The 27,031-nt window shown below is 41.4% G+C and overlaps 1 protein-coding gene and 1 long non-coding RNA gene across 6 annotated transcripts; one reads left to right on the forward strand and one right to left on the reverse strand.

Annotated features, from left to right (window-relative positions):
• Positions 1-3,545: 3,545 nt before the first annotated feature.
• LOC309364100 lies at positions 3,546-7,000 on the reverse strand. Its single transcript, XR_014165733.1, has 2 exons — positions 6,678-7,000; positions 3,546-5,235 (listed from the first exon to the last, which is right to left on the reverse strand). It is a non-coding gene; the product is annotated as an uncharacterized lncRNA (long non-coding RNA).
• A 1,244-nt stretch (positions 7,001-8,244) lies between these two features.
• Positions 8,245-17,180, forward strand: YIPF5 (Yip1 domain family member 5). 5 transcript variants are annotated; one of them, XM_081900824.1, is made up of 6 exons: positions 8,245-8,397; positions 9,963-10,079; positions 11,937-12,109; positions 12,914-13,059; positions 14,112-14,293; positions 15,822-17,180. In XM_081900824.1, the coding sequence occupies exons 2-6, from the start codon at positions 9,973-9,975 to the stop codon at positions 15,982-15,984; spliced, it is 771 nt and encodes a 256-aa protein (XP_081756950.1). In that variant the 5' UTR covers positions 8,245-8,397; positions 9,963-9,972; the 3' UTR covers positions 15,985-17,180. The 5 variants fall into 5 exon arrangements, with proteins under 5 accessions (XP_081756950.1, XP_081756951.1, XP_081756953.1 ...); XM_081900825.1 differs by lacking the exon at positions 8,245-8,397 and adding an exon at positions 8,582-8,604; XM_081900827.1 differs by lacking the exons at positions 8,245-8,397; positions 9,963-10,079 and adding an exon at positions 11,038-11,133.
• Positions 17,181-27,031: the final 9,851 nt, after the last annotated feature.

Here is a 27,031-nt window from a genome sequence, read left to right on the forward strand (position 1 = left end):
CCCTCAGTTAGACTCTGGGGTTGTGGCGCTCATCTCGCTTTATTGGCTAAGGGAGCCGGCATACAGCTTCTGGGTCATGTGGCCAGCATGACTAAGCCACGCCTGGCAAACCAGAGCGCACACGTAAATGCCGTTTACCTTCCCGCCAGAGCGGTACCTATTTATCTACTTGCACTTTGATGTGCTTTCAAACTACTAGGTTGGCAGGAGCAGGGACCAATCAACGAGAGCTCATCCCGTTGCAGGGATTTGAACCACTGACCTTCTGATCAGCAAGCCCTAGGCTCTGTGGTTTAACCCACAGCGCCACCGGCATCCAGGTGTTTTGGCCAAGAACCCTGTACCCTCATCAAAGAGAAAAGCCTTTTACATTGACTTAACCATATTGAAACTCTGAAGTACTAATACTTTCCTGCTCCTCCACATTGAAAATGCTGTTAGTAATACAAAATGGAGGAAACTGGAGAGGCATGACAGTTCACCAAAGATCAAGAGCACTGTGTGGTAAGTTGCAAATGTCTCATAGAAAATTGCATTTGAAGCTGAGTTTAAAAACAGCTTGTTACGAAATGAGGTTCAGATGTTCATAGAAAAGTTGTCAAGAAATCCATCATGTGCAGACAAACCCTTGGACAAGTTTAAAGTAGTTAAAGAGGAAGGGCCACATGTCATTGTTGTTTTGCATGCTGAAGGTCCAGGTTCAATCACCAGCTTTTCCAAAGAGGGCTGGGAGAGACAGTTCTCTGAAATCCTGGAGAAACACTGCCAGTCAGTGTAGACAATACTGAGCTAAATGAATCAATGATCTGATTATTACACAGCTTCCTGTGGATTCTATCTGTAAACATGCATGGCATTTTCAGCACAGTAAAGCCAGAGTAAAATTCAAATTGGGCAGTCCAGCAACAACAACAACAACAACAACCATTTATTATTTATACCCCGCCCATGTGGCTGGGTTTCCCCAGCCACTCTGGGCGGCTTCCAACAAGAGATTAAAAATACATTAAAACATCTGTAATTAAAAACTTCCTTAAACAGGGCTGCCTTCAGATGTCTTCTAAACGTCAGGTAGTTGTTTATTTCTTTGACATCTGATGGGAGGGCATTCCACAGCCTCCAATTTTGGAACACACCTCTCCAACAACAACAAAAATGCATAAAAAACATCTCTTAGAGAAAAATGTGCAAAGAAATGTATGTTAGTGAAAAAAGTATACAGGAATGTATTTTTAAGGAGAAATTAATTGAGGAAATGTGTGCTTTAGGCAAAAATGAATATGGAAATGTGTTAAGAATTTTTGTCCATACATAAAAAAAGAATTCCAATTAAATCAAGATTAGAAAATGAGAAACTGAAACAAAGATTAATAGATTCACTCATCCAGTGAACAAAGGATCTTCTATCATCTATGTTTAAGACAGCATCTTGCCTTAATTCCAAACATTTTAATACACTGAAAAAGCACAAGGGCCTCACAGTATCTGAATAAAATATATACAGATGGCAGTTAGAATTGCTGGATATTCTCCGAATCCAAAGCAGTTTGGGTTTTTTCCATCCGTGATGGGAATACTGAACTCTCAAGCTTGGAGTAGGGATAAAATAAAATAAGCCTTATTCTTGGCTACCCAATAGATTCCAACCTTCTTTTAATGTTACTAGCCTTTACTTTGCTTTGTGGATGGTTCAAGAAGACAAGGAAACTATGAATTATTCTGAAAACTGATAATAATGTTAAGAAAATTAATTGAACATCAAAAACAGAAGCTGATGGAAGTATGGACACTCCCATAAATATTAAAACTCATCAGAGCAAAAAGTCCTTTTAAAGTTATTATTTCAATTTACCTTGCAACATCCCAGAGTGCCGGGCAACACCATTAATGGCCTTCAAGAGCCTTAAAAACTCACTTGTTCCAGCTGGCCTTTAATTTGGATGGTTTTTAGGTTGGTGTTGTTTTATGCTATGGGTTTTGATCTTCCAGTTTTAGATTGTTTGGCTGTTTTATGTTGTAAAAAAATACTTTGGTAAAAGCGTCCCCAAGCTGCATCCCCAAGTGAGGTGGAGCCTGAGTCTGCTCTTGAAGGCTGTGTAATTTGCTGCCTGAAAATCAGGCAAGAGTGGTCATGTTAATTGGCCTCCAGTTGGTCTCAAGTGTGTCACATGCCTGTTTTATCCACACTTTGGGAATGAGTCCTGCTCTTGTTACTTTCAGAATTTTGTGTCATTTTAGCAATATATAAGAAGGATTTAAACCACAATCTGGTGTGATCTCACTGAAGCCAACGAGACTGTTCTGGAGAAAGCTTGTGAGAGAAAGAATCTGATTTATAACATACACACACCTGTCCAACAACAACTTTGCTTCCATAGTCACCTGTAATTAATAAATAATACAACAAAACGCCCCAGATAAGCTGAGAACAGCTATGGAAGCAGAAAGACACCTCATTGAAATCCATACAATGAACTTTGATATTTTTGACATAAAAGCTTAAACTGAAGACTTTCTTACTTGTACAACATCGGGTGAAATAAAAGTGTGTATCCCAATGAAAAAGAGTTACAGAGTTCAGTATAAATAAACATAGTGGATCTGGCATTCTCTATAAGCAAGGCAGAAACACAGATGAGCTTGAGCTTTGCAAGCCATAATAATAATGAATAATATGCTCACTAAGGGTGAAATTTGCATCACCTGAACAGGGCTGGGGTAAACTGACTTTGTAGAAATGAAAATGAGAAAGAAAGGAGCTGGTAAGGTAAAACCAACTTTTGATCCATTGCCAATGTATAAGGCAGCTATACTTTCTTCAATATTTCATGTCGTCTCTTCCTAAAAAATTCAGTAGGAGAAACATGAAACATAGCCTTTTTTTCCTTGGGGGCACATCTGAATGTGTTCTCATGTACCATTCCTAATCATATGTTGAAGCTTGAATAGATGAAAGTAATAATCTTTTCCAACACATGGGAACGCATAAGTAGGAAAAAGATATATATGTTTCCATGTTAGGAGCAGTGCAATGCTTTTTCTTTGCATGATCACTTTCAGTTTGAGAAAGATGCTTATCCATAGATGACTCCAAGCAGCAAACGACTCACAGTCCTTTGTAGCTTACATAAATGCAGAGGTCTGCTTGGCTCTGTGGTCTAAACCACTGAGCCTTGGGCTTGCCAATCGGAAAGTCGGCGATTCGAATCCCCGTGACAGGGTGAGCTCCCGTTGCTCGGTCCCTGCTCCTGCCAGCCTAGCAGTTCGAAAGCACGTCAAAATGCAAGTAGATAAATAGGTACTGCTCTGGCGGGAAGGTAAATGCCGTTTCCATGTGCTGCTTTGGTTTTGCCAGAAGCAGCTTAGTCATGCTGGCCACATAACCCAGAAAAACTGTCTGTGGACAAATGTCGGCTCCCTCAGCCAGTAAAGCGAAATGAGCACTGCAACCCCAGATTCGTTTGCAACTGGACTTAACTTTTGCCCCCTTTTAATATGCTTTTCATTTTAGAAAGGTTTTTTTAAAAAGAAAAATGGTCTAAAAATACCAACAGCAAAGCTTTATTACTTCTTAATATGTTTCAAACCTTGGAGGAGCACATCTGTACTATATATTTAAAACATCATCATACCACTCTGAACATTCATGGCCTCCCCTGAAGAATAGCTTGTTAAGGGAGCTGAGCGTTGTGAGATCCCTTTTCCGTTTACAAAGTTACAATTCCCAGAGTTCCCTGGAGAGAGAGATTGCTTTTTAAACCACTCAGTTTAACACATAGCAACCATATGGGTGGTGTCCCTTACAAGAGAGTGTGGGGGTCACTTTGTGGTCATACAAATCTGTCTCTAGACTGCTTTTAGAGCATGCAGAATGTTAAGAAGCTGACTTAAAAAAATAAGATATCTATTTCTTGAAATTGAATTTCCCTCAAATCTTTGCAAATGTTATTTTCATAAATGTTCTCAGATACAGAGTGTGTCAAACTATAGTACTGCAACTCACAATAAAATAACAGTGTTTTAAAATAAATATGGTATATTCAAAAGCAGTATTTTGTCTGTAGACAAATTATGTGGATCAAGATAAAGTGCTTTGATACAGTTCTGATAGACTGAAGTGTAAAAAATCTGAGGTTGCTCTGGTGTATAAATCATGGCAACCCTGAATCTAGAACTCATCCTTCTGACACACAAAGGAAGATTTAAGCATGTGGTAAAACCAAGCGAGACATATTGATCAAAGGATGCCCAGAAATATCCTTCATACAGGGGGGAAAGGAAAGAAATGATGGCCACAAATGTTTTCATAACCCTAGAAAGTTGTACAAGCTCAAATTCTAACAAACCCCTTATATCAAAGTATGATTAAATATCAGACAAGGACAGAGGGCTTCTCAAATACCAATAGCATGGCTCTCCTAAGTTCTCCACAAATGGCAGTGGTGGCGGCAGTGGAAAGGGGCTGTTTCCTTCAGCCTGGCTTTGCAGAAGGGAGAAGCAGTGCAAGGGACTCTGACTTCTGTAAAAGTCCCACTTAGACCATACCAAGGGACACTTCATTGGATGCCAGCATTGGACACTCACCCACTCTTCTGTTCAAAACAGGAGAGATGTGGAAATAGCTTCTCTCTATAAGCGTGATGATGTGAATGCTTTCTTTCCATTTAAGGGAAATGATGGGAGCCATGCTTGTATTTTTTCCCCTGCTCTTTTAGATGTGAAACTCATTTTGTATTCTGTCAATCTTTCATGGCAACCATTTTGTGATTGGCACCCTCAACACTTTCTCAGGATTCCAAATATTGTCCCCACTGGCCCATAAAGGTTGGCAACTGCTGTTTTTTATCATTGTGTTGATGTGCAGAGGAAAACATGAAGGAGCTTAACACTGCTTTTTCACCTCCTTTGTACACACTCCTCTTCTCTGCAACAAATTGAGCATGCGCTACTTACTCTACTTCCAAACACTCGTGTGCGTGTGTGTTTGGATTGCTTGCAATATATATACAGTGTGTGTGTGTGTGTGTGTGTGTATGCCAGTAAACATAAAAAATGGAACCAACATCCTGAAATAATCAGGGGCTTAGGCAGAAACAGAAATGGAAGCGAGGAAGAAAGTGGAAGTAGGTGGAGTTGAACCACCCCACACAGGAGATGCAAACCCCCACTTGTTCTTAGTTGCAATTTGCTCTGAATTTTCCCCTCCTTTCCAGATTATTGTCAGGTGAAGAAAATCTGGATTAAGGGAAAGAAAAATGTGATAGCAATGATTCCTGGGGTATGTCAAACAGACATAGGACATTTTAAGGGTTGGACAAGAAATTTCTGATCCACTTTAAAGGAAGGTATGGAAGGGCCCCATGTCCTGCCTGAAACCTTGGAGAACCAATCCCAGTCAGTGTTGACAATCAATAGTCTTGGCCAGGTATCTTCAACTTTTTCAGACCCAGCACCCACTTTTAACCCATTTAGGGACCCATTTCTTAAACCTTTACCATATATTTGTGTGGTGTTAGTGCTCCTGTTGTGACCCTCCTTGGATCAGACTGTGACCCACTAATGGGTCCTAACTCACCAGCTGAATACCAGTGGTCTAGACTTAGCAGAAGGCAACAGCCAATGTTCCTAATCCTATAACACAATTATTGATGTTGATGCTATTTCTGTGGTTGATTTTGGTCTGTTTCATTTTGTATCATTTTTTTTAAATGTATGAAATCTTTATATTCTACTGAACAGTCTCCTTCCTTCCTTTGGTCCCCTCACCCTCCCCACCCACAGGTATTCTGATTTGTAGTCAGTTGAACAGTATTTTCATCTTTGATTTCAACGCTAACAGAATAACAATCCAACAATAATGCAATTCTGAAAATTGATTCCACACACAAAAAGGAATCATTATAAAATGACAGTTCTCTAACAATGCCTCCACTGTAAAGAAAGGCTTTTTGTATTCAATTATGAATATATATATATATATGTAGGTGCAACCAATTTGTTGGCTTCATTTCCTTCAGTCAAAGTAACATAAAATTAATTTTGCTCCAGGGTTCTCGTTGTAGTTAAAATAATTCTTTGGGGGTTTTTTAAGGTAAAAAAATGTAGAAAGGCATTTAAATCCAGCAGGCTTTAAGAAAAAAAAATCTCTATTAACTTTAATATGAAATTCTTCTTAGGAACTGACAAGCAGTTCATTGATCTATATGTCTCAAGCCACCTACAGAATTACATTTCTAAATTACTGAATATATCTAGCAGATAAATTCCTAAAGGTTACGTGTATAGCATGAAGCTTCAATAGATTATAGGAGACAAGAAGGCCAACACTAGGAGCCTTGTGGTATCTCCATAGCCCATGCACCCAACAAAACGCTCCACTGCCAGCAGAAGACTGAGAAATTGTCCTTCCACCTGGAGCACAAGGACCAGGAGCATTATTGTGCCCTCAGTGGTGTTCCACCTACCTCCCATGAGCTGATACTTCAGCTATGGGAGCAGGTATGGAGGCCAGTGCTCTGTGACTGATGGTGGCTCACAGGAGGTGTGGGCCGGGGATCAGGGAAGCTTGGCATGGGTAACCAAAGAAGAGTTGGCTGCACAACTGTGCCAAGGCTAATCGCTTGCCAACAGCCCTTCTCACCCCATAGCGGCCATTACATCTGAGCTGAGCAGCTTACCACCACTGCATCAGGCAAGAGCCACCTTCTCATTGCAGGTCCTCAGCAGCAACTCTGAGGTAGTGGCAAGGCAGACGCCTTCTCCAGCAGTAACATCTGAGTTTGAAGAAGACAGAAATGAAGGAGAGCAGTGAGAGAAGAGCAGAAGCTGAGGCAGCCCACGCCACATCACATCACATCACACCATCAGCATCTACCCCCTCAATACTGAAGGAAGCCCTCTTACACCCAACCATTTTTCTTGCAGGAAATCCACTGCTTTGAACCAGGATGATGTTCCTGTAAATAGTTCTTCTTCTTCTTTTTCTTTTTCTTCTTCTCCCTATTCTCAGTGTCTTACTTGGCATTCATGTTCAATGGGTTAAGCAATTTTACTAAATATGAATCCACAAGGGGAAAGTTGAGAACAGGTGAAGTACTGGGAGACTGGCGGCGGGCAAATGTCATCTCCAGAAAGAATTAGGGTCCGCAAAGTAAAGGCTTATGCAACTTACTGACTGGTCATCTTGATACCTAGAAAGCTCTAGAGCAGGTCAATAATTTTCAGTTTGTGAGCAATTTAGAAGATAATGCTATGATTACAAAGAGCCAGCTTTAAAACAAGACATACTAATCTGAGTAAGAGCTCAATAGATCAAGAGAATGCTGTGGATACAGCATCTCTTTATTCCAGCAAGCCTTTCTACAGTTGGGTGGATTTCTGGCTGGTTGGCGGAGTCCTCCCCAACTTGGAAGAGAAGTGGCAAGTGTAGCACAGCAGGGAAATACTGTGGCTTGGAATGTGGATTCCCCACGTCAGCAAGAGGTTGGGCTAAAATGGCCTTTGAGGCTTCAAACTTCTCTCTAATCCCATCTCCATATTTTTCCCAGTGAAATGAGACCAAGAGCATTCGGTAGACAAAAGAAAAGCGACACATAAAGAGAGCGCTACGTGTTACACACGGCGTCCAAAGACTGCCGGCAAAGCAGATCAGCGCGGTCTGTTCCGAGTTTTATAAGGCCATGCGACGCCAAAGAACTAAGCCAGCATCCCAGCCGCACGAGGGGTTTCCTAAATAAATCCTCCTTATCGGAAATGCCTCATGCACAGAAGAGGGAAAGCGGGCCAGCGCGGAAAGGAGCAATGGGCGCCTTATCGCAGGTCAGCACCTGAGCCAGCAGCGCTTAGGAGCACAATGCACATTAACCTCCCCTCAGAAAATATATATATATATTTAAGGACGTTATCTTTAAAGCTCAAAAACTAGAAAGGATCATCGTAAGAAGCAGCTTTAAGGCAAAGCCCTCTATTTTCGAAGAGGCACAACAAGAAGGGGTGGTTTCCCTTTATTTAACATATGCGTTTGTGTTCGTGTATTAACCGTCCAGGCCGCGAGACCCGCAGGCTCATTCCGCTCTGCGCATGCTCACGGGGCGCCAGAAGCCAGGCAGCCCCCGGCGAGACGCCCACGTTCACGCCGTTCGGGTTGCGGCGCGCGCTGGCGTACGTTCGCCCGTCCTCGCCTCGTCATAGAGACGCGGGGAAAGACCGGCTTCCGCTGGAGGAGGTTGAGAGTGAAGACATCGGCTCTGCACTACGCATGCGCTGTCGATCCGGAAGTGCTTCTCCTTGGGCGTCTGACACGTAGCGTCTGAGCGAGCGGAGGGGTGAGGGGTCTTCGCGGGGTTGCGGCCGCCGGACGTGCGCGTAGCGAAGGGGGTCTGGTGCCCGGGCCTGAAGGTGAGCTCGGGGGGCTCGTCACACCCGCCGCCCGCCCTCTCTTGGCAACCACAAGCGCCGTGGGAAAGGGAGGGAAGAGGCTGGGGGGGGGCAGGGATTCCGAGCTCCACTCAGCTTTAAATACCCCTCCAGCAGGCAGTTCGTCGAGAGACGTGACCCACAATCCGGCGTCATCGCCTCCCCCGTTCTCTGTTGTGTAGCACGAAGGTCTGCAGTGCTGATGTCCCCGCCCCCCCCCCAACTGGGTCTGTTCCTAGTGGCTTCCAAGGACCCGCATCCCAATTTCATTGATGCCAGAGGTCCTAAGAAATGCTAAAATGATCCCGTTTAAAACGGGTTTTAGCGGAGGCAGATAACCTCGCTCAGAACGTCCTTTGCAGTAATGTCATGCAGCTCTGTGTGTAGTGGTGATGGTGGTGGGGTTGTCTTTCTTGGATAAATTGAAATAAAAGGGGAGGCATACTGGATAAAACATGGTGGGTGGTGGCTACATATGCCCTGGCATATTTCTCAGTGCAATGATGGCAGTGTAGAACCTGCCAGGGGGCGGGATCTAGAGTGCTACAAATGCTCTGGGGTATAATTAACAACAAACTGGTTTAAAGAGGTTTTGTTTTAGAGAAGAGCGGTAGCTGAGTGGTAGAGCATATGCACAGCATGTACATGATTCCATATTCAGATCTAGTTTAAAGGTCTTTGAGTAGCAGGGCTAAACTAGCCTTCCCCAGCCTGGTGTCCAGCATGGCTAATGGGCGTTGTGAAACAGCTGGAGGAGAGCACCACATTGAGAATGGCTGGAGTTGACAGTGCAGAGCCAGATGTGTCAGTAGTCCTACTTGGATACAGAACCTGAGACACTAGCCTATACTAAGTTAACATACTTCTAGTCTTTCACTTGAAGTTTCAGGCATACCATTTTTCAAGAGGTCCTGTATATGCCACTTACTATTTGATTTGGCAATACAGTAGTATCTTTCTGCACTTAATTGATTTCTTTTCTAAGAGCCATTTTATATCTGTGATTGATTATAAGAACATGCAGTGCTAGAAATGGAGATATGAAAGCTAGGAGCTAAATGGCACATTAAACATAGGTTTAATTATGGGTGCAACAACAGAATGTCTAGGCATGCTTTTTTATAACAAGAATACAGAGCTAAAAATGAATGAACTGCAGCTAAAGTATTATGTTAATTTTTCACATGGTCTAGTCCTTCCTATGCCCACCCCCTAATATTTTTAAGAGGGTCTCTTCTCCAGTCTTCAGAGAGTAGCTAGAAGTGGGGAGACAGAAAAAGGTCCCCATTTCCTTCCACTCTGCAGTTTTAATCTGAAATCTTAGGCCCAGAACTCAGAAACTGTTTGCGCTAATGAAATTCTCTGTCGCAAAATGCACCTAGAACAATGGGGGTTTCGAACACTGAGAACATGTGCTGTTGTAGTGCTAGGGCTTTGTATTCAGCTTGAAGGAGCTTCAAAATTACCAGTTACCTCTTAAGAGTGAAGATATAATTAGTTGAATTGTGTTAACTTTTGAATACATTGAAATGTAATTTATTTTGCAGACAGATTGCAATGTCTGGGTTTGACAACTTCAATACAGATTTCTATCAAACAAGTTACAGCATTGATGATCAAGCACAGTCCTATGGAGGAGACTATGCAGGAGGAACATACAACAAGTAACTTGAGTTTATTTTATTCTTATAGTAATCATAATAGAAAATGAAAATGAAAAATGCAGAAATTATTTAATTCCTTAAGATAAACATAGGACATTGGTGCCATAAACAGGCCAGTTTTTATATGCAAGTAGAGTGTTTAAAAGTTGGATGCTTGTAAACATTCACTGTTACTAATAAAACTACAATGCTCTTTAATTACACTTTGCTCCAGTTCATAAAAATTCACATTTAGTCCAATACATTTTATACTGTTATAAGTAGCTCATATATAGGGAGCCCTGTTTATGTATCAACTGTTCATTAATAGCAAGTCTTGTACATTACTTACCAAAAACTAACTTTGTAAATAAGCCCATCAGTGATACCAGCCTGCCCATTATTCTGCTTACATTTTCTAGCTGACTGCCATGGACAAGAAGTCTTATTTTCAGCTATCATTGAAATGCAAGCTACTACATAAGCCATTAGTTTTTTAGTGGATTGGTTTTTTAAAAAGGAAATGGTCTACAGCCAAGCAGAGGAAGAGACTTTTGTTTTATTGTGGTTAGCACAGAAACCAAGGGAAAAGGGGACTTGGCAATCTTGCCCTCTTCCACCAACCTACACTCACTCATGGTATTTCTTGTTGCCTGTGGCAGCCTGGCAGCCAGTCATTTTATTCAATGCAAGCCTGTCTTACAAGGTTTAAAGGGCAGTGAGCCTTAAAATGAATAAATACAATGCATCACTTAGAATGTGTCCTTAGAACCCAATTCTGGATAGGTTCTGCATTCTTGTCTGTGAAGAAGCTTGCTTAGAAATTAGGGGAAAGTACAAATACAAACAACCCAGAAGGCCAGTTGTGGTGGTTTGTGTCATAATAGGTACCAGGTCATTGTGCATGTCACAGGTGTTAAAACAAATGCTACTATCCACATGATTCATTCAACTCTTTAGAATAGGAGAGTAAGGTGACTTAGCTTAGGTCCTCATTTAAGGTCCAGAAATATGTTGGACTACATTAAGAAACTTGTAACCAAGCCTTGACAACAATCTCAGTAATATAATCTGAGTATGCAGTTGGATTTGTCTGGAAGTGATCATTGAAGGGGATGGGGGCGAGGAGAGAAATTGTCAGGAACATTTGACAGGAGGCAAGCACTGTACAAATGATGGCTTTAAAAAAGAAAACAAGGTTTTAATAGGACTGATAGTTGTGAGGCATTCCAAACCATTGAATTCCAGATAAACAGTGGTAGAGATCTTTCTGCTTCTCCTTTACATGTTGTCGGAATATATTCGTACAGCCATCTTCTAGAAATTACGTTCCAAGAATTCATGTCTGCAGTGTTGTATTCACTGATATTGTATAAAGGTAAAGGTACCCCTGACCATTAGGTCCAGTCGTGGACGACTCTGGGGTTGCGCGCTCATCTTGCTCTATAGGCCAAGGGTGCCAGTGTTTGTCCGCAAACAGCTTCCGGGTCATGTGGCGAGCATGACTAAACTGCTTCTGGTGAACCAGAGCAGTGCATGGAAATGCCGTTTACCTTCCCGCCAGAGCAGTACCTATTTATCTACTTGCACTTTGACATGGTTTTGAACTGCTAGGTGGGCAGGAGCAGGGACCGAGTAACGGAAGCTGCGGGGATTCGAACTGCCGACCTTCCGATCGGCAAGCCCTAGGCTCAGTGGTTTAGACCACAGCACCACCCGTGTCCTTGATATTGTATAGGGAATGTTTATATTGTATAGGGAATCTTTATAAGGAAGTGTCTCTTGTGGAGTAGGTATATAAGGGCTTTGAAAGAGTTTCTAAAATTCCTGTGTTGTAAGCATTCATCTAATACTATTTTTTAAAATTGCTTTCTGCAGACAGTATGCTGGCTACGACTATTCTCAGCAAGGCGGATACGTCCCTCCAGAGATGATGCAGCCACAACAGCCTTACACTGGCCAGATTTTTCAGCCAACGCAAACATACACTCCATCCTCCCCACAGTCCTTCTATGGAAGCAATTTTGAAGATGAGCCACCCTTACTAGAAGGTATGGTTTTTATTTATTGCAGATCTATTTATCTGCTAATATATTTGGGGGATGCTATAAAGGAGCACTGACAGTTGATTTCCAAAAGAATACATGCATATATATTTTTAATTTATCTTTACTTAGTAAGACAACTGCTATTGAGTTTTGTTAGCAGTTTCTCTGGTCTCTGGTTTTATTCCATTAACTTGCCTCTTACAAACTGATCTTGTGTGTTTCAAGTGGAAATTAATTACAGGGCTGAGATAAGGTTGAATATGGCCCTACCCCATCCCCCCCCAAAAAAAAACTTCTGGGTTCTTACTTTATTTTAAATATATTTCATAGTGGTGCTATGCTATCTTTTATAACACATTCATACCTTGCAAATATTTTTCCACAATTAATATTTCTTGTTACAGCATGTCTAATATCTTGTTACAGCATGTCTAATATCTTGTTACAGCATGTCTAATATCTAGTGATGCTTGTGACTCATTGTGCCAGTCCACAAACATATTACAAATCTGTTGATTTTTTTTTTGCCTCCCTTCTTTCACCCTTACATAACTTGTAAACTTTCCAATTTCTGCACATTCAGATACAATTTTTTATTTCCATTCTCTCACAACAGGTACATTCAAACTTTCCCCCAGTGTTTTGCATAGCAGAATTTTGCAGCTGCAACCATATCTAAGAGTTTGTTTGTTTTCTTTTGGGTCACTCCATGCCTTGCAAGTTTATACAGCAATCCCTGACTGCTTAAAACAACATGTTTCCACTGATGACAAATGTTAAAATACTGTTCTTTGTTTGATAATGCAGAACTAGGAATCAATTTTGACCACATCTGGCAGAAAACTCTTACAGTATTGCACCCGTTAAAAGCAGCAGATGGCAGCATAATGAATGAAACTGATATGGCAGGGCCCATGGTCTTCTGCCTAGCCTTTGGTGCCACATTATTGCTGGTAAGATGTCAGTGGTATACATATGGGGGTGGGGGGCATCAATCTAAAATACGTTGGGCAAAAACAAAAGTTACAAGTTAAGGCATTTCTAGTAGGTGTGGTTTCTTAAACGTATAAATACATAATGAGGCTGTTTGAAATGTAGAAGAAAAATACAAGAGTAATTTTTGTGTGTGCATACTTTCAAAATATAATAGCTTTACAGAGGCAATGTGGTGAATATGCATGAATGTGAAATATTTTGTTAGGACCTTGTTGGACAAGTTTCAGAGAATCTAGATCTAGTTACACAGTTATTCAGATGAAAAAGTGAATTGGGTGGCCTTTTATTTATTAAATTATTTCTATGCTTTTGATCAAAGATTTCATGTAAGTATTTAATTCTCAAAGACCAGCTGAAAAGTTTCTCACCCACCTTCAGAAAGTGAGCAAGGATAAGAAACTTCTTTAAGAAGAGGATTCAGTAGTTTGTGGGGCTGCTACAGACAAGGACTGGCTCCTGGGGGAGACACATCATGAGCTGGGTCTCATATAAAGTTCTGCACCTGGAAAAGTCTTTTTTATTAATTTACAGAAACTATATCTCCCCTACCCCATTACAGTGCTCTGGTGATGTATGGCTCAGTGCTTTTTGCTTTGGAAAGATGACTGACCTGGCTCCTTGTGGTCCACTCACTGTTGGGAGTATTTATCTCTTGCATTGTTACTCACCTGGTGCCTTGGACCCACCTCACCCAAAAAAACATGCACACACAGTTTTTTCTTGCAACATCTTCCCCATTCATCTTTTTTATAAACAAATAAACAACCTAGAGTTTTAAAAACTATTGTAAACCTAGTAAGTAAAAATACCAAAACGGTAAAGAAAATGATTCTGCCTGAAATCCTTAATTTTCACTGTTAATAAAAAGTAATATTTTCTTTTTCTCCCTCTTTGATTTTACTCTATTTTCCCCATTCTCCAAATAGCTCAGAGTAAGGGGATCTAATATACAAAACTCCTAATAAGACAATGTGGTTTGAACTTTTGATTTGGATTCTCTCCTTTCTAGGCTGGCAAAATTCAGTTTGGCTATGTGTATGGGATTAGTGCAATCGGATGCTTAGGAATGTTCTGTCTCCTGAATTTAATGAGCATGACGGGCGTTTCGTTTGGCTGTGTTGCCAGTGTGCTAGGATACTGTCTCCTTCCTATGATCATACTTTCCAGCTTTGCAGTTGTATTTTCTCTACAGTAAGTATTGCCGTCAAATATTATGTTACACTGATATATTGATGTTACATCTATAAATTCTAGCGGTGGGAAAATCTACAAAAGCAGCTTGTATTAACTTAGGGCTGTGCATTCACCTTGGAAACAAAGAGCCACACCTTGTAGATATTAGGATCAGATCAGGTTCCAGGCAATATGAGCTCACCTTGGAGCTTTGAGGGGGCTTCTAAGATTTTGTTTGCCATTTGCTGTATTTTTGTAAAAGGGGGAAAAGATGCTCCCCATGAATACAATACACCAGGCAAAGAGGTAGGGGTGTAGTTCTATGACTGACAGCTCTGCTTTCCAATCAAGTGATTTACTTTGGTTCTTTTCTCTTCTGGTCATAGTGCTTTTATTTAGGTGGCAATCCTAGCCCATGTCTTGTTGTGACGGGACTTGTTAGAGCACCGCAACCCACAGTGCCCTACAGAAAGGGAAGGGGGGAAATGTCCCTTCACTCCCAGGTTGGCACAGTGAAGAGACATGGATTAGACATGGATTAGGCCAAGCTTCCTCAACCTCGGCCGTCCAGATATTTTTGGCCTACAACTCCTATGGTTCCTAGCTAGCAGGACCAGTGGTCAGGGATGATGGGAAATGTAGTCTCAAAACATCTGGAGGGCCGAGGTTGAGGAAGCCTAGATTAGGCTGTGTCTGTCACATAGTGGTGGCAGGATTTGCCAGCAAGCTTCCCTACTGATGGTGGAGCTTCCCCACTGATGTCAGAGCTCCCCGAAAAGCTGAGGCTGGTAGGGCTTGGGCAGAGGTGCACCTCCACCTCATCCAAAACCTGTCTGGCATGGCAGATGGGAAGTTTGGATTGCTCTGCTGGGTAAATTTGTATATTGCTTTTCAATTAAAAAAAATTACAAGCCACATATTAAATGTATAGTAAAAAAAAAAACCACAAAGCACCCCTAATATTTGAGAACAGTATTTCAAAATATTACTAAAAGACAAGAGGATCAACACAGCAAAATCAGGTGAAAATCAGGGAGTTCTTCAACTTGGATTAAATTAGTTCCCAAAGGCAGTAGTTAAGATCTACATCTTTAATGCCCATTTAAAATCTGCAAGGGCTGTGGCTTATCTGATGTCCTGTAGAATTTCATTCCACAATTGTGGAGTCACCACTGAGAATGCCATTGTCCCTGTGTTAGCTGGTCTTTTATACACAGTTATCTCTGTAGGGCTTCAGCTAGCCTTTCTTTTGGGAGGAACATAGAAAGACTTCCTTCCTTCCTTCCTTCCTTTCTTTCTTCCTTCCATTCTTTCTTTACTAGTGGACGGGCTTAATTGAGTGATATAGTTGTATTTTGAAGCCCCAAATACTGGTGGTAGCATGCTTGAGAATGCTGCTGGATACATTTTTTTATCCTTCCCCGAAATATGTTTAAAAGCCATAGCAACTGGAATACCTTTGAAGAATGCACAGGACTGTTTTGACGTGTGCACTGTGATGCGAAGCTGTTACCCAACATTGTGTTTAAATCATTTTGTTTTTCAGGGGTATGATGGGAGTTATTCTTGCTGCTGGAATTATTGGATGGTGTAGCTTTTCAGCTTCCAAAATCTTCATTTCAGCCTTGGCAATGGAAGGACAACAACTTTTAGTAGCATATCCCTGTGCTTTATTATATGGAGTCTTTGCCCTCATTTCTGTGTTTTGAGCTGACTTATCCTTATTGTTGGACTTAAATGGGCCAAACTGAAAAAGCCTTCACTTTTGAGACACTTAAAACTGGGACCAGAAACCAGCTCTTAGTCACTATCATGCAAGGTTAATGCTTGAATTGTCGTCTGGAGCAACAAAAACAAACGAGCCTTTTGTGTTCCTTTTTATAGGACTCTTGAATACAGTTTTGAACTGTCCTGTAATGTCTATACCTTTAATACAGGTTCATGATTATACTGTTTAAAATGTAACATTTCTTTCCCAGTCCAACAGCCTCTGGCAAAATATTATTATTTTGAAAACTTTTGTAGTTCAGAAGTTTTTATAGATAAGAGGAAATGAAACCATGAACTTTACAGTTGCTTTCCCATGGTAGCATGCAACTACAATCCTAAACAAAAGATATACATTCCCTTTTTTCCTACTAATTTAGCAAACTAGAAAACTATCTCAATAAAACATAATCTTGAAGCAAAGCAGAATGAGTCCCACATATAACTTTTGAAGAGTTTACAGCACCAACTTAGATTATGTTTTTGTTTACAGTAAATGGTCCAAAAGGCTTTCCAGGCTCAAAGCTACCACATTTATAAATGTTTCAGTTTGTATGTATTTTGTAAATAGCTCTATCATAATTGTATAAATCTGAGATGTTCACTTTCATACTAAAAAATCAAAAATAGACTTTCAAATGGTTTCCCAAAAACAACCTGTTTCAGAAAGCGGTTTGGGTGAATGTTGTCCTACACCAATTAAATTGTCCCCAAATTGCTCTTTAAAAGTGTTTCAATTTGACCATTAACAATATATCTTCCCAGTAATGTTGTCCAGCCTTGAATAACAAAAAAAAAGCCTCATTTATGCAAAGGAGGATTTGTTCCTATTGAGCAAATGCTACATTTCAATCACGGCGTGCTTGTATCCAATGTGGTTTATCCAAAGACATCCCTGCATGAATGGAGCATAGCACAGGGCTTCACCTTCCTCTCCTATCCTCTTGCACCCCCATGTGTGCTGTCAAAATCTGCTTCAGAGGTTTGGGGAACCCTTGAGCAGACTTTGGGGTCTCTGGGAGCTGCTGGAGAAGAAGGTGAAGTTGCTCATGCCAAATGTTGGGTTGCACCAATGGCGTTCTATAATTAGGCTTCTTAATTGTAAAGCAAGTGTTGGAATCCTATCCAAAATGACAAACAAGTACTTACTTCACATGAAAAACTTGCATGTCTCTGAGAAAGTAATAATTTTGTCATCCTTTGTTGAGAAATGGAAGTAGCTAACAGTATTGGTGAACCAGTGTAACTTAACAAATCAGCCTCCTTGTCCGCAAATACCTGGTCATACACTACTTTTTGCTCCTTTCCATGCCTCTGCACAATTCTCCATGTGATCTGTTTTCATGTAGCCCACAGATATTGGCTAAACACTTTAAATAAATGTTGTGCAAGAAATTCAGATAACTTTGCACATTTAAATCTTGGGTATTTGCAAATTAAATTCTGTGCTTTGGCAGTTTTTCCTCTGAAATATATATATACAGTGGTACCTCGAGTTACATACACTTCAGGTTACATACGTTTCAAGTTACAGACTCCGCTAATCCAGAAATAGTACCTCTGGTTAAGAACTTTGCTTCAGGATAAGAACAGAAATCGGGCTCCGGCGGCGTGGCAGCAGCAGGAGGAGGCCCCATTAGCTAAAGTGGTGCTTCAGGTTAAGAACAGTTTCAGGTTAAGAACGGATCTCCGGAACGAATTAAGTACGTAACCCGAGGTACCACTGTATTGATCTTTCATTAGTTCTATTTTAGCAGAGAATGGACGGGACAATTTTTTTCCAGAATTTGACCATGATAGGGGAGCAATCCTCGGATTCATACCCATTCTCCCCACATTGAAAAATAATCTACCTGTGGGTAGCAGGTTCAATGAGATGCATGGTGAATGAATAAATGAATAATGAATAAATTTATTACGGTCATAGACCAGAAAAAACATAAAAAACAATAGTTTACAAAGGGAATAATGGTGTCAATTAAAAATTGTAAAATTATACATAAAAGCAATACACATATGCACACACACCCACACACACACACATATATACACATATATGCACTACAGTATATGTATAGACTTAAAAAATGGGGGGGCTTGTCCAGGGGTCAAGTCTTTTACTTTTTTACAGCTAATGCCCTCCGCTTGATCGCAGCCGCAGAAAATTTGGCCACTTTCAGTGTTACTTCTGGGTTTTTATCTCCTAGTAGGATTTTCAGCCGCTGAGATTCAGATCGACCTGGAAATTTCTGAACGATAGGGTAGATAAACAGTGACCTAATATCCCCGTAAAGGTCGCAGTGTAACAACACATGTGAAGCCGTTTCCACCTCTTTCAGACCACATGGGCAAACTCGTTCAGCATAGGGTGTGCCCTCGTATCTGCCCTTTAGTAAGGCAGATGGCAGTACATCAAATCTGGTAAGGGTAAACGCCCGCCTGTATTTTGCGATTTGTAGATCCAGCAAATATGGTGTTAGATTAAACCCTTTTCCATAATCTTGGATAGCTGGATATTTATCTATCTTGCTCATATGGTCCTGAAGCTCTACATCTCCTATTCGCTGGCTCACCATCCTTTTAGCCTTTTCAAAACCTGAGGCTATGAGTTCTTGTGGGGAAAGCCCCAGGCCCTTCAATTTTTCATAAAGCGACAATCTCCATTTAGACTGGAACGGGTCTAGTAGAGTCAATGGAGCCACTCCCACTGGGAAAAATATGAGTTTTAGCCAGAAGTGAATCTTCAGGATCCATATCCTGGCATTAATAGGGAGTTGACCTACCTCCAGCCTGATGGCTGTGTTGGAGACACAGGTAGGTAACCCTAGTAGGGAGCGGTAAAATTTAGTTTGTACAGATTCCAGGGACTTGAGTTTTTGACAATTAAATATCTGGGTGCCATACATCAATTGTGGAAGTATTTTTGCAAAAAAGACCTGGGAGGCAGCAGGAACATATTGACCTCCTTTTCTGTAAAAGAATCTTATGATAGCTCTGGAAGATCTTTGCGCATTTACAATGGAATTCTTAATCTGATGGCACCAAGATCCCTTCTCATCAAAAATTATTCCAAGATATCTAAAAGATGTTACTTGCTCAATAGGTTGGTTATTAATTTTCCATTTATGTCGGAGTTTTCTCTTGGAGAACACCATAATTTTTGATTTAGTGTAATTTATTATTAGGTGTTCAGCTTCGCAATACTCTGTAAGAGCTCGTAAAAGTTTTCTTAGACCCACACAAGAGAAGGAAATAAGTGCCGCATCATCTGCGTACAAAAGGACTGGGATTGGTATATTATTTAGGTTTGGGGGATGAGTGCTTGCTTCCTCCATCTTTCCGACTAAGGAGTTTATATAGAAGTTAAATAGAATAGGGGCAAGAACACAGCCTTGCTTGACACCATGGAAACTTTGGATTTCCTTTGATAGGTTCCCATAACGGTCGCATCTAACACGGATCCGAGTATTTTCATGTAGTCTACGGATAAGAAGCAAAAGACGTCTATCGATGTTTGTGGCATTTAATTTTTCCCAAAGTCTGTGCCGGGGTATCAAATCGAAAGCTGATTTGAAATCTACAAAGGCTACATAGAGGGAGCCTCCTTTCTTTGAGGTGTATTTCTCCACTAGATGTTGCAATACCAGTCCTTGGTCTAGAGTTGATCTATGTGCCCTGAAACCAGCCTGGGCTTCCTTTAGGATGTGCTCCTGTTCCAGCCAGTCCGCAAACTTTTCACGTAAGTGAGTTGCATAAAGTTTGCTAATGATGCTTAAGAGACTGATTGGTCTGTAATTGGCTGGATCAAGTTTACAGCCTTTCTTGAATATGGGAACGATGATTGCCAATCCCCAGTCCTCTGGTATTATTGCTGTTTGATCTATGCTGGTGAATAGGGTGGCAAGGACTGGGGCCCACCAGTCAATATTGGCTTTGAGAAGCTCAGGAGAGATATTATCTGCTCCCGGGGCTTTTCTGTGTTTGAGTGCCTGAATAAGCCTCCTGATCTCCGCAACCGACACCGGAGGCCACTCATCACCTGCCGCACACTGTATTAGTGGCTGTGTCAAAGGCAGAGCTGAATATGAAGATTGGAAAAATGCCTCCCAAGTCCCTGCAGGTATAGTATACTCCACTTCTGAGGAGGTAGATCGCACTCCATTTGCTACCAGTCTCCAGAAGGTGGCCGAATCTCTCTCTCTGGATGCATCTATTAGGCATTTCCATTCTCTTTTCTGTGCCAGGAGTTTTTTGTTTTTGATCAAGATTTTATAATTTCGTTTATCTTCAAACCAGACCGTGGGGAGTTGGGGTAAATTGGCAGATCTATAATTCTTGTATTTTTTCAGTAAGTTTAGCTTCATGTCCTGACATTCTTGATCAAACCAGGGTTTGGAGTTTTTATATACTGAGGATTGCCTACTTGACCTGTTCCTTTTTTCCTTCAGGGAATCTTGAAGGAGTGAAATTAACTCCTGAAATAAATTTATCTTTAATTCATGGCTTGAGGAAGTTATAAGGTTTTCTCTCTTAGTGAGGAATTCCTTTGAGCATAGCCTACTTGAAATTTCCTTATGCAGTTCATCTGTCCATCTGATACGAGAATATCTGAGCTCCAAAGCTGTAGGGCTCGAATGTTCGATTTTCTCAGCGCAGGATAAATCCTTTCCCGCAGCTACGAGTGCACTTAATGGCAGATGGTCACTGTCTAAGCGCTCCTCCACTTTGCATTCCAGAACTTTGTTTTGAAGATCATACGACACGATTATATAATCAATTGTGGAGGCGCCATTGTTAGATATAAATGTGAATTCTCCGACCTTCTCCCCCTCTGTACGGCCATTTAGTATAACCAAGTCCAACTTGTTGACCAAGTGTAATAGGCATAAGCCGGCATAATTGCAGCCTTTATCCTTTGAGATTCTAGCTGGTATTGAGTGGGCTTCCTCTATAATGGGGGCTGTTTCATGGAAATGGGCATACAAAGCCTCATCAAATTGTCCAGTTCTGGCATTTAGGTCGCCTGCCACCACTACAGAGGCATCAGGAAATTGAATTGATAGTTTGTCAAGATACTGTTCTAACTGAGCCCAAGTATTTCTTATCAGTCTTTTCTCTCTTTGTGGGGGTAGGTATACGTTAATCAGCAGCAAGCTGTGGGTCCTCCACTGTACTTGCACAGCTGTGGCCAGATGGTCTAGTGGGTCTAGTTTTTTAAATATGGCCCTTAGCCTTGTTGAGATTAAAGTAACTAACCCACCTTTAACTCGCCCCCCTCTAGTACTTAAAAGACCTGGGAGGGAGAACGCAGAAAAGCCATTTAACTCCACTTCACTTGTGCTCCAGGTCTCCTGGAGAAACACAATGTCATGTCTCTGGATATATTTAGCAAAGGATTGGTCAGAAACCCTCTTTTGCCAACCTGCAATATTCCAAGTTAGCAAGGCAAGGTTGCACGTTGTCTTGCCAAAAGTTGATCTTAGTCAATTTGCCTTTGAAAGATTTTTAGGGCCTATCTTTTTATCTATTGGTTGAATTTCGTTCATTTTGGCAATGTCCATAGATGTATTATCGCCCAGGTACTCAATGGAATCAATTGAAGGGTGCAGCGTGCTAACATTAGTGATCAGTACTCCTTTTTTTGGCGAATCTACCTTGAGGTGTTCTATTTGACTGATACCAAGTTCATCCTCATCCAGGTATCTCATGCTGGTCCAAGAGCGCGTTGTGGTTGTCATAGGGATGGTTTCCTTCTTAGATGGTAGATTGTTGCTGTCCCTTACGCACTGTGTTAGATCTGTTGCTGTCAGGTTTATCTCTGCAGCTGCAGAGGTATTATAAAGGTAGTCTTTCATGGTTGTCATAGGGATGGTTTCCTTCTTAGATGGTAGTTTATCCCTTGCGCACTGTGTTAGATCTGTTGTTAACAGGTTTATCTCTGCAGTTGCAGAGGTATTATAAGAGTAATCTTTCATGGGGTCTGTCTTGGCTTTTTCAGAGAGGTTCTCTTTCTTTAATTGGTCCGTTGCCGGTTCTTTCTCTCTTTTTCCTGAGCATTCATCTCTGTTAGCTTATTTCTAAGGGTCTCCAATCTTCTCAAGATCTCAGATTGGGCAAGGAAAGGCAACAATCCAAACTGATTTATTAATGCCTTTTCTTCTGGATAGAAGTTATCCGTCCCCTCATTAGGCAGTCTCATCTCCTGTCTTAGTTTCAAGGACCCTTGCTCAGTATGTTCCAGTTTGTCTTTTGAGTGTCCTCTCTCCTCCTTTGGTTTACAAGTAAATCTTATCTCAGCTGTCGTAAAATCATCAGGAAACAAATTCAAACATGTGCTGTTTTCAAAATATCTTATTACCGTTATCCTTTTCTTTAACAGCAAATGTCTTGATCTATATATATATTTAGCCAAGTTTTGATCTTTGAAGGAGGCAATCACTCGCAGAGAGTATCCATTGTAGAATATGAAATCTACTGAGGTAATGTCATTTAATTTTATTTTTCCTGGCAGCATATCATCTAAAGTATTCACAAAATGCACCGAGCGTTCTTCCTTTGTAAGGAAGCCCTTTGGCTTCGGGTAGTTTAGAAAAGCTAGCTTCCTATCTGCCAGTATCAGTTTCCATCCTTTATCCTGGGACAGATCTTGCCCTGCTACTGGCTCATCTTGAGATCTGCCATAATCAATGGTATGGGATGAGTCTTCTTTAATATTTATGGATCCTTGAGGTTTCAGCATAGAGCACCCGGGTAGTGATTCCGTTTCCTCACTTGTTTTGTTAGGCAGCAATGGTGTTTCTTTCAAAGACTTCAGCTGGATCTTTTTTTCTGGATCCACACTGTTGTTCTCTCTGCTGCCATGTATAGCAGGTTTGTTAGAGTTTGTTTTTGATTTTGTTGGGATCAGCTTATATAGTCTTTTCCAACATACTTTACATGCACGTCGGTTTATAACAGATTTCCTTGCAGTTTTTATGTTCTTACTTTTCTTTTTAGTTTCAGCTTTCTTCTTATGGGATCTCTTACTGATGCCTCGCTTCTTTTGATTTACTTCGATAGGAAATTCGGTTTTGGGGACAGAGACATACAACCCTATGTCCTTTCCTTGGTGTAAGTGATTTTCCGCTGATGATCCTTGTGTGCACTTGCTGGTTGCTGGTTGCTTTGTATATTCTGGCTCTTGAGGGGTGGTTGGTGGATCAACACCATGAAATTCTGAGCCTTTAGCTTGGAGGGGATAATTTTCCACTAGTGTCAGGAGCAGCCCATTTGTTATTGTTAAATATTTTTTCATAGCTGCCAGATCCAGATTTATAGAGAGCAGCCAGTCCTGAGGGTAGCAGTCATTGTTTTCCGTCTGGGAGCCCATAGATGAAGTCTGGGATTTCTGGGAGTTTCGGGTTTCTTCCTGTAACTCTGAAGATAATATCTCAGCCAAGACTATTTCATGGGCCAGGCTCATTGTATTTCTATTTTGGTTGTTATTCTCCGAGTCCTGTATTCCTCTAGAGAAGGTTGAGTGATCTTGAGCAGCAGAGGGAAAAGGAAGGGCCTCATCCTGCTTCAACTCAACCATCTCAGCCATCTTTTGCTCATTTCCATTTCCATTCTCGTTGTCCCTTGTATGTGAAAAGTATTGCGTGATTTTACTCTGTTTCTCATAACACTCCTGGAACAATGGGCTTGTCACTATCCCCAGGTCCCTACGTTTCTTCCTAGTAAGTACCATTTGTAAATCTTTGTTACCAATCAGGGGTTATTCTTCCTCTTTCAAAAACTATGTCTCTTAGGAAGTCGGGAACTCCACCCAGCTGTAGACTAAGGTCCAAATTGAAGCAAGATTTGGGATAGCTGTTTGTAGTTTGATAGCTTATAGTTCAGAGCATAACACGGAGTTGGCAATAAATCAGCTGTCACCCGTTTTCCTTATTGTCGGTCAGACTTGAGGAGAGTGGCAGCGTGGGGAGTAAACCCTCCGGACATTAAGATAACAAGGTAACAAGAAGGGCTTTTTTTTTAAAAGCAACAGCTAAAAGAACTATTAAAACTATTTAAAAACTCTGGAGGAGTTAAAATATATTATAAAAGGGGTTTCAAAGGTTGGCTCGGTGTCGAGCCTATTTAAAAAGCAAATTTAAGAACTTGCCTCAGATAACCTCCAGAACTCTGCAGCTAGTTCGGCGGCCATCTTTTCTCCGTGAATTCTCTCCATGGTAAAGATACATTTCCAGCGTCTTCCACTTATAGTTTAAAATTTGAGTCTCTAGTGCCTCATTCTTTCTTGTATTGAACACAGGTCTGCAATGAATGGTTTCTCTCTGTGTGTTTCTCTATTTTCTAACTTAAAAGATATCTAATTTTCATGTAATATTTCCTACCATTCTACTGAGGGATATCCAATGTAGCATACATTGAAAAATGTTTTTAAAAATCATTGGAAGATAAAATTAACCGAGGGAGGCTCTGCAACTAGAAATCTGCACAATAAGTAGGCTAGCTATTAATACTTTGGCATTGATTGTGGAGATTGCCTACTATGAGTAATCTGAGCTTCTGCACTTTTATAGTGTGCATGTATTCCTGGCATTAGTATAGCATGCCCTTGGGAGCTCTGTAAGTGTGCATTGTGTGAAGAATTCAGTCACCAAATTGTTCCTAATTACGTTTTGGGTAACCTATAAAAACTTTTAACTGCAATAGGCAAGCAGCTAATGATGGATTAGAACATTACCTGAGCACAACCTGAGACATAATTTAGGATGGTATAAATCAAGCTGTCTAACCCTTACAGTACTTCTGCAACTTGGAGTTAATTCATATCCAAAGAAGGACTCAAGGCCTTTCATCTATTTGCCACACATTCCCACCTGTTTTGTTGTTGTTTTTTAAGTCAGGGTTGGGTAGCCAGTGTGCTTCCCATATACTGCTGTAGCTTTAGCTCCCATCATGTCCAGTAGGCATGGTCAAGGATGGCATTTGTAGCCCAGAAAAATCTGGAGAACACAACATTGACTACCCTTCCTACAAGATATGTGCAGATATGTGTACTTTCCTTCTCAAAATGCCCAGAATGCTGCTATGACAGCAGGCGAAGCTAGTATAAAATGGGGGGGAGGTGCACAAGGTGTCTTGTGTTTAACACAAAGGCAATCAGAGAGAGGAAGAAGGAAATGAGGACTGCACCCTTGCTGGAGTAACAACATAGGTAAGTGAGGAGGGAGGTGTGAGCATGGCCTGGCAGGATTCGGATGCCCAGGGCTTGGGTACATGCACTGACTAGTGAGGACTCATGATCTGAGTGTCAAAGTAGATTTGACATATGTCACATAGCTTGTCCTTGCCTAGTGTGTGATTTGCTGGCATAGGTCTAAGCCGGACAGGGACCGTGATCTGGGAAAGGAGAGCTTTAACCCTTTGCCTCCTCAATGTCTGAATCGGAATTTGACACACACACACACACACCAAAAAAAGTTACTGCCCGCAGCCAGAGGGAAGTTGCCATTCAGGGGTGTAGGAAAGGCACAACTGGGAGTTTCAGACAGACAAAGTGTCTGCAAAAAGGACCGTTTCTGATATATCACTGTACCTGTAATCCAGTGGAGTCTTAAAATTTCACAAGTTTCAGAGTATTAAGATGAGTTACAGTCTTGAGAAGCTTGGGTTGGTGCTAGAATGGAAGTGAATTTTGAAATGAGCAAAAGAAGGATGAATGTTTATCTCACAAAAAGAAGCGAAGTGGGCAGTGACAAGATCCTGGTATTTAAACGGCAAATGGCTTAAATTAGGGAGGGGAAATACACATGCTAGCCCCTTCCTCTATGACCCCCCCCAATATTTGCATATTCATCCCAAATATATGAAGAGGCGTTTTAAGCACATTCAGCTGAACACATTGAAAACACCTTGGGTTTCTGTGGTGCATGTGTGGACATCTGAAGTGCATGCCTGGGGACATCAGGGCTGGGGTTTGCATGCCCTGTCACCCTTTCTCATTTAAACCCTTTGTGTTCTCTCGAATGCCTTTGCAAGGTGCCTTATTGAGTCAGGACACGGAGAAAGTGTAGGTTTTACCAGTTCCAAGAGATCCTAGGCCAGTATACTGAAGAAAGGACAACACTCCTGATCTGTCTCAATGTAGGGTGGCAGCAGGAGAGCCAGTGTGGTGTAGTGGTTAAGAGCGGTAGTCTCGTAATCTGGGGAACCGGGTTCGCGTCTCTGCTCCTGCAGCTGCTGGGTGACCTTGGGCCAGTCACACTTCTTTGCAGTCTCTCAGCCCCACTCACCTCACAGAGTGTTTGTTGTGGGGGAGGAAGGGAAAGGAGATTGTTAGCCGCTTTGAGACTCCTGAAGGGGAGTGAAAGGCGGGATATCAAATCCAAACTACTCCTCCTCTTCTTCTTCTTCAAATGCATTCTTCCCCAACTTGCTAGTATTTCCAGGCAGAATGGGAGACTTCTGAGCGAAGGTGATTAGGTAGAGGCCCAAAATGGAAACAACAATGTATTGTCCAGGAGCCGCCTGCTTGGAAAACCCGATAGACCAGTGGTTTCCACCATAGTTCTTACTCTTTGTTGACTACAGTCATCATTCGGTTTCACTGCAGCATTTTGCCCATCTGTGCATTTAGCATCTAAAAAGAAAAAGCATTTGAACCACAATTATGGGGATAGTGTTAGGACTGGTGGTGATGGAAATCCTTGAAAGTGATCCCTGAAGTCTTCTGGATCCTGTCCATAGGCAGCAGCAATACAGCACTTAGTTCCTTGAAATTAATCACAAGGGATTTCATAAGGCTCTTTTATTCATGACACTTGGACATTTCGGCTCGTAGCCATCTTTTTAAATCTTACGTAAAGCATTCTGCCAAAAAAAAAAGCCCTGTGTTGCAAAGGAATGCAGAAGAAGCTATTCTAAAAACGTTAATTTCAACTTTTGCTGATTAAGGTTTACCCACGTCCCTTTGATCTCTTAGTCATGCATCATGACAAA

Source organism: Podarcis melisellensis (assembly GCF_964234715.1).
Source record: "Podarcis melisellensis genome assembly, chromosome: 2".
Taxonomy (NCBI): Eukaryota; Metazoa; Chordata; class Lepidosauria; order Squamata; family Lacertidae; genus Podarcis; species Podarcis melisellensis.

What these genes read in the sequence shown, in the direction of transcription:
- YIPF5 (XM_081900824.1), top strand. Translation starts at nt 9,973, where the DNA reads ATGTCTGGGTTTGACAACTTCAATACAGATTTCTATCAAACAAGTTAC. An exon ending in TGAGCCACCCTTACTAGAAG is followed by an intron (nt 12,110 to 12,913) that starts GTATGGTTTTTA and finishes TTGATAATGCAG; the next exon opens with AACTAGGAATCAATTTTGAC. An exon ending in TTGGTGCCACATTATTGCTG is followed by an intron (nt 13,060 to 14,111) that starts GTAAGATGTCAG and finishes TCTCCTTTCTAG; the next exon opens with GCTGGCAAAATTCAGTTTGG.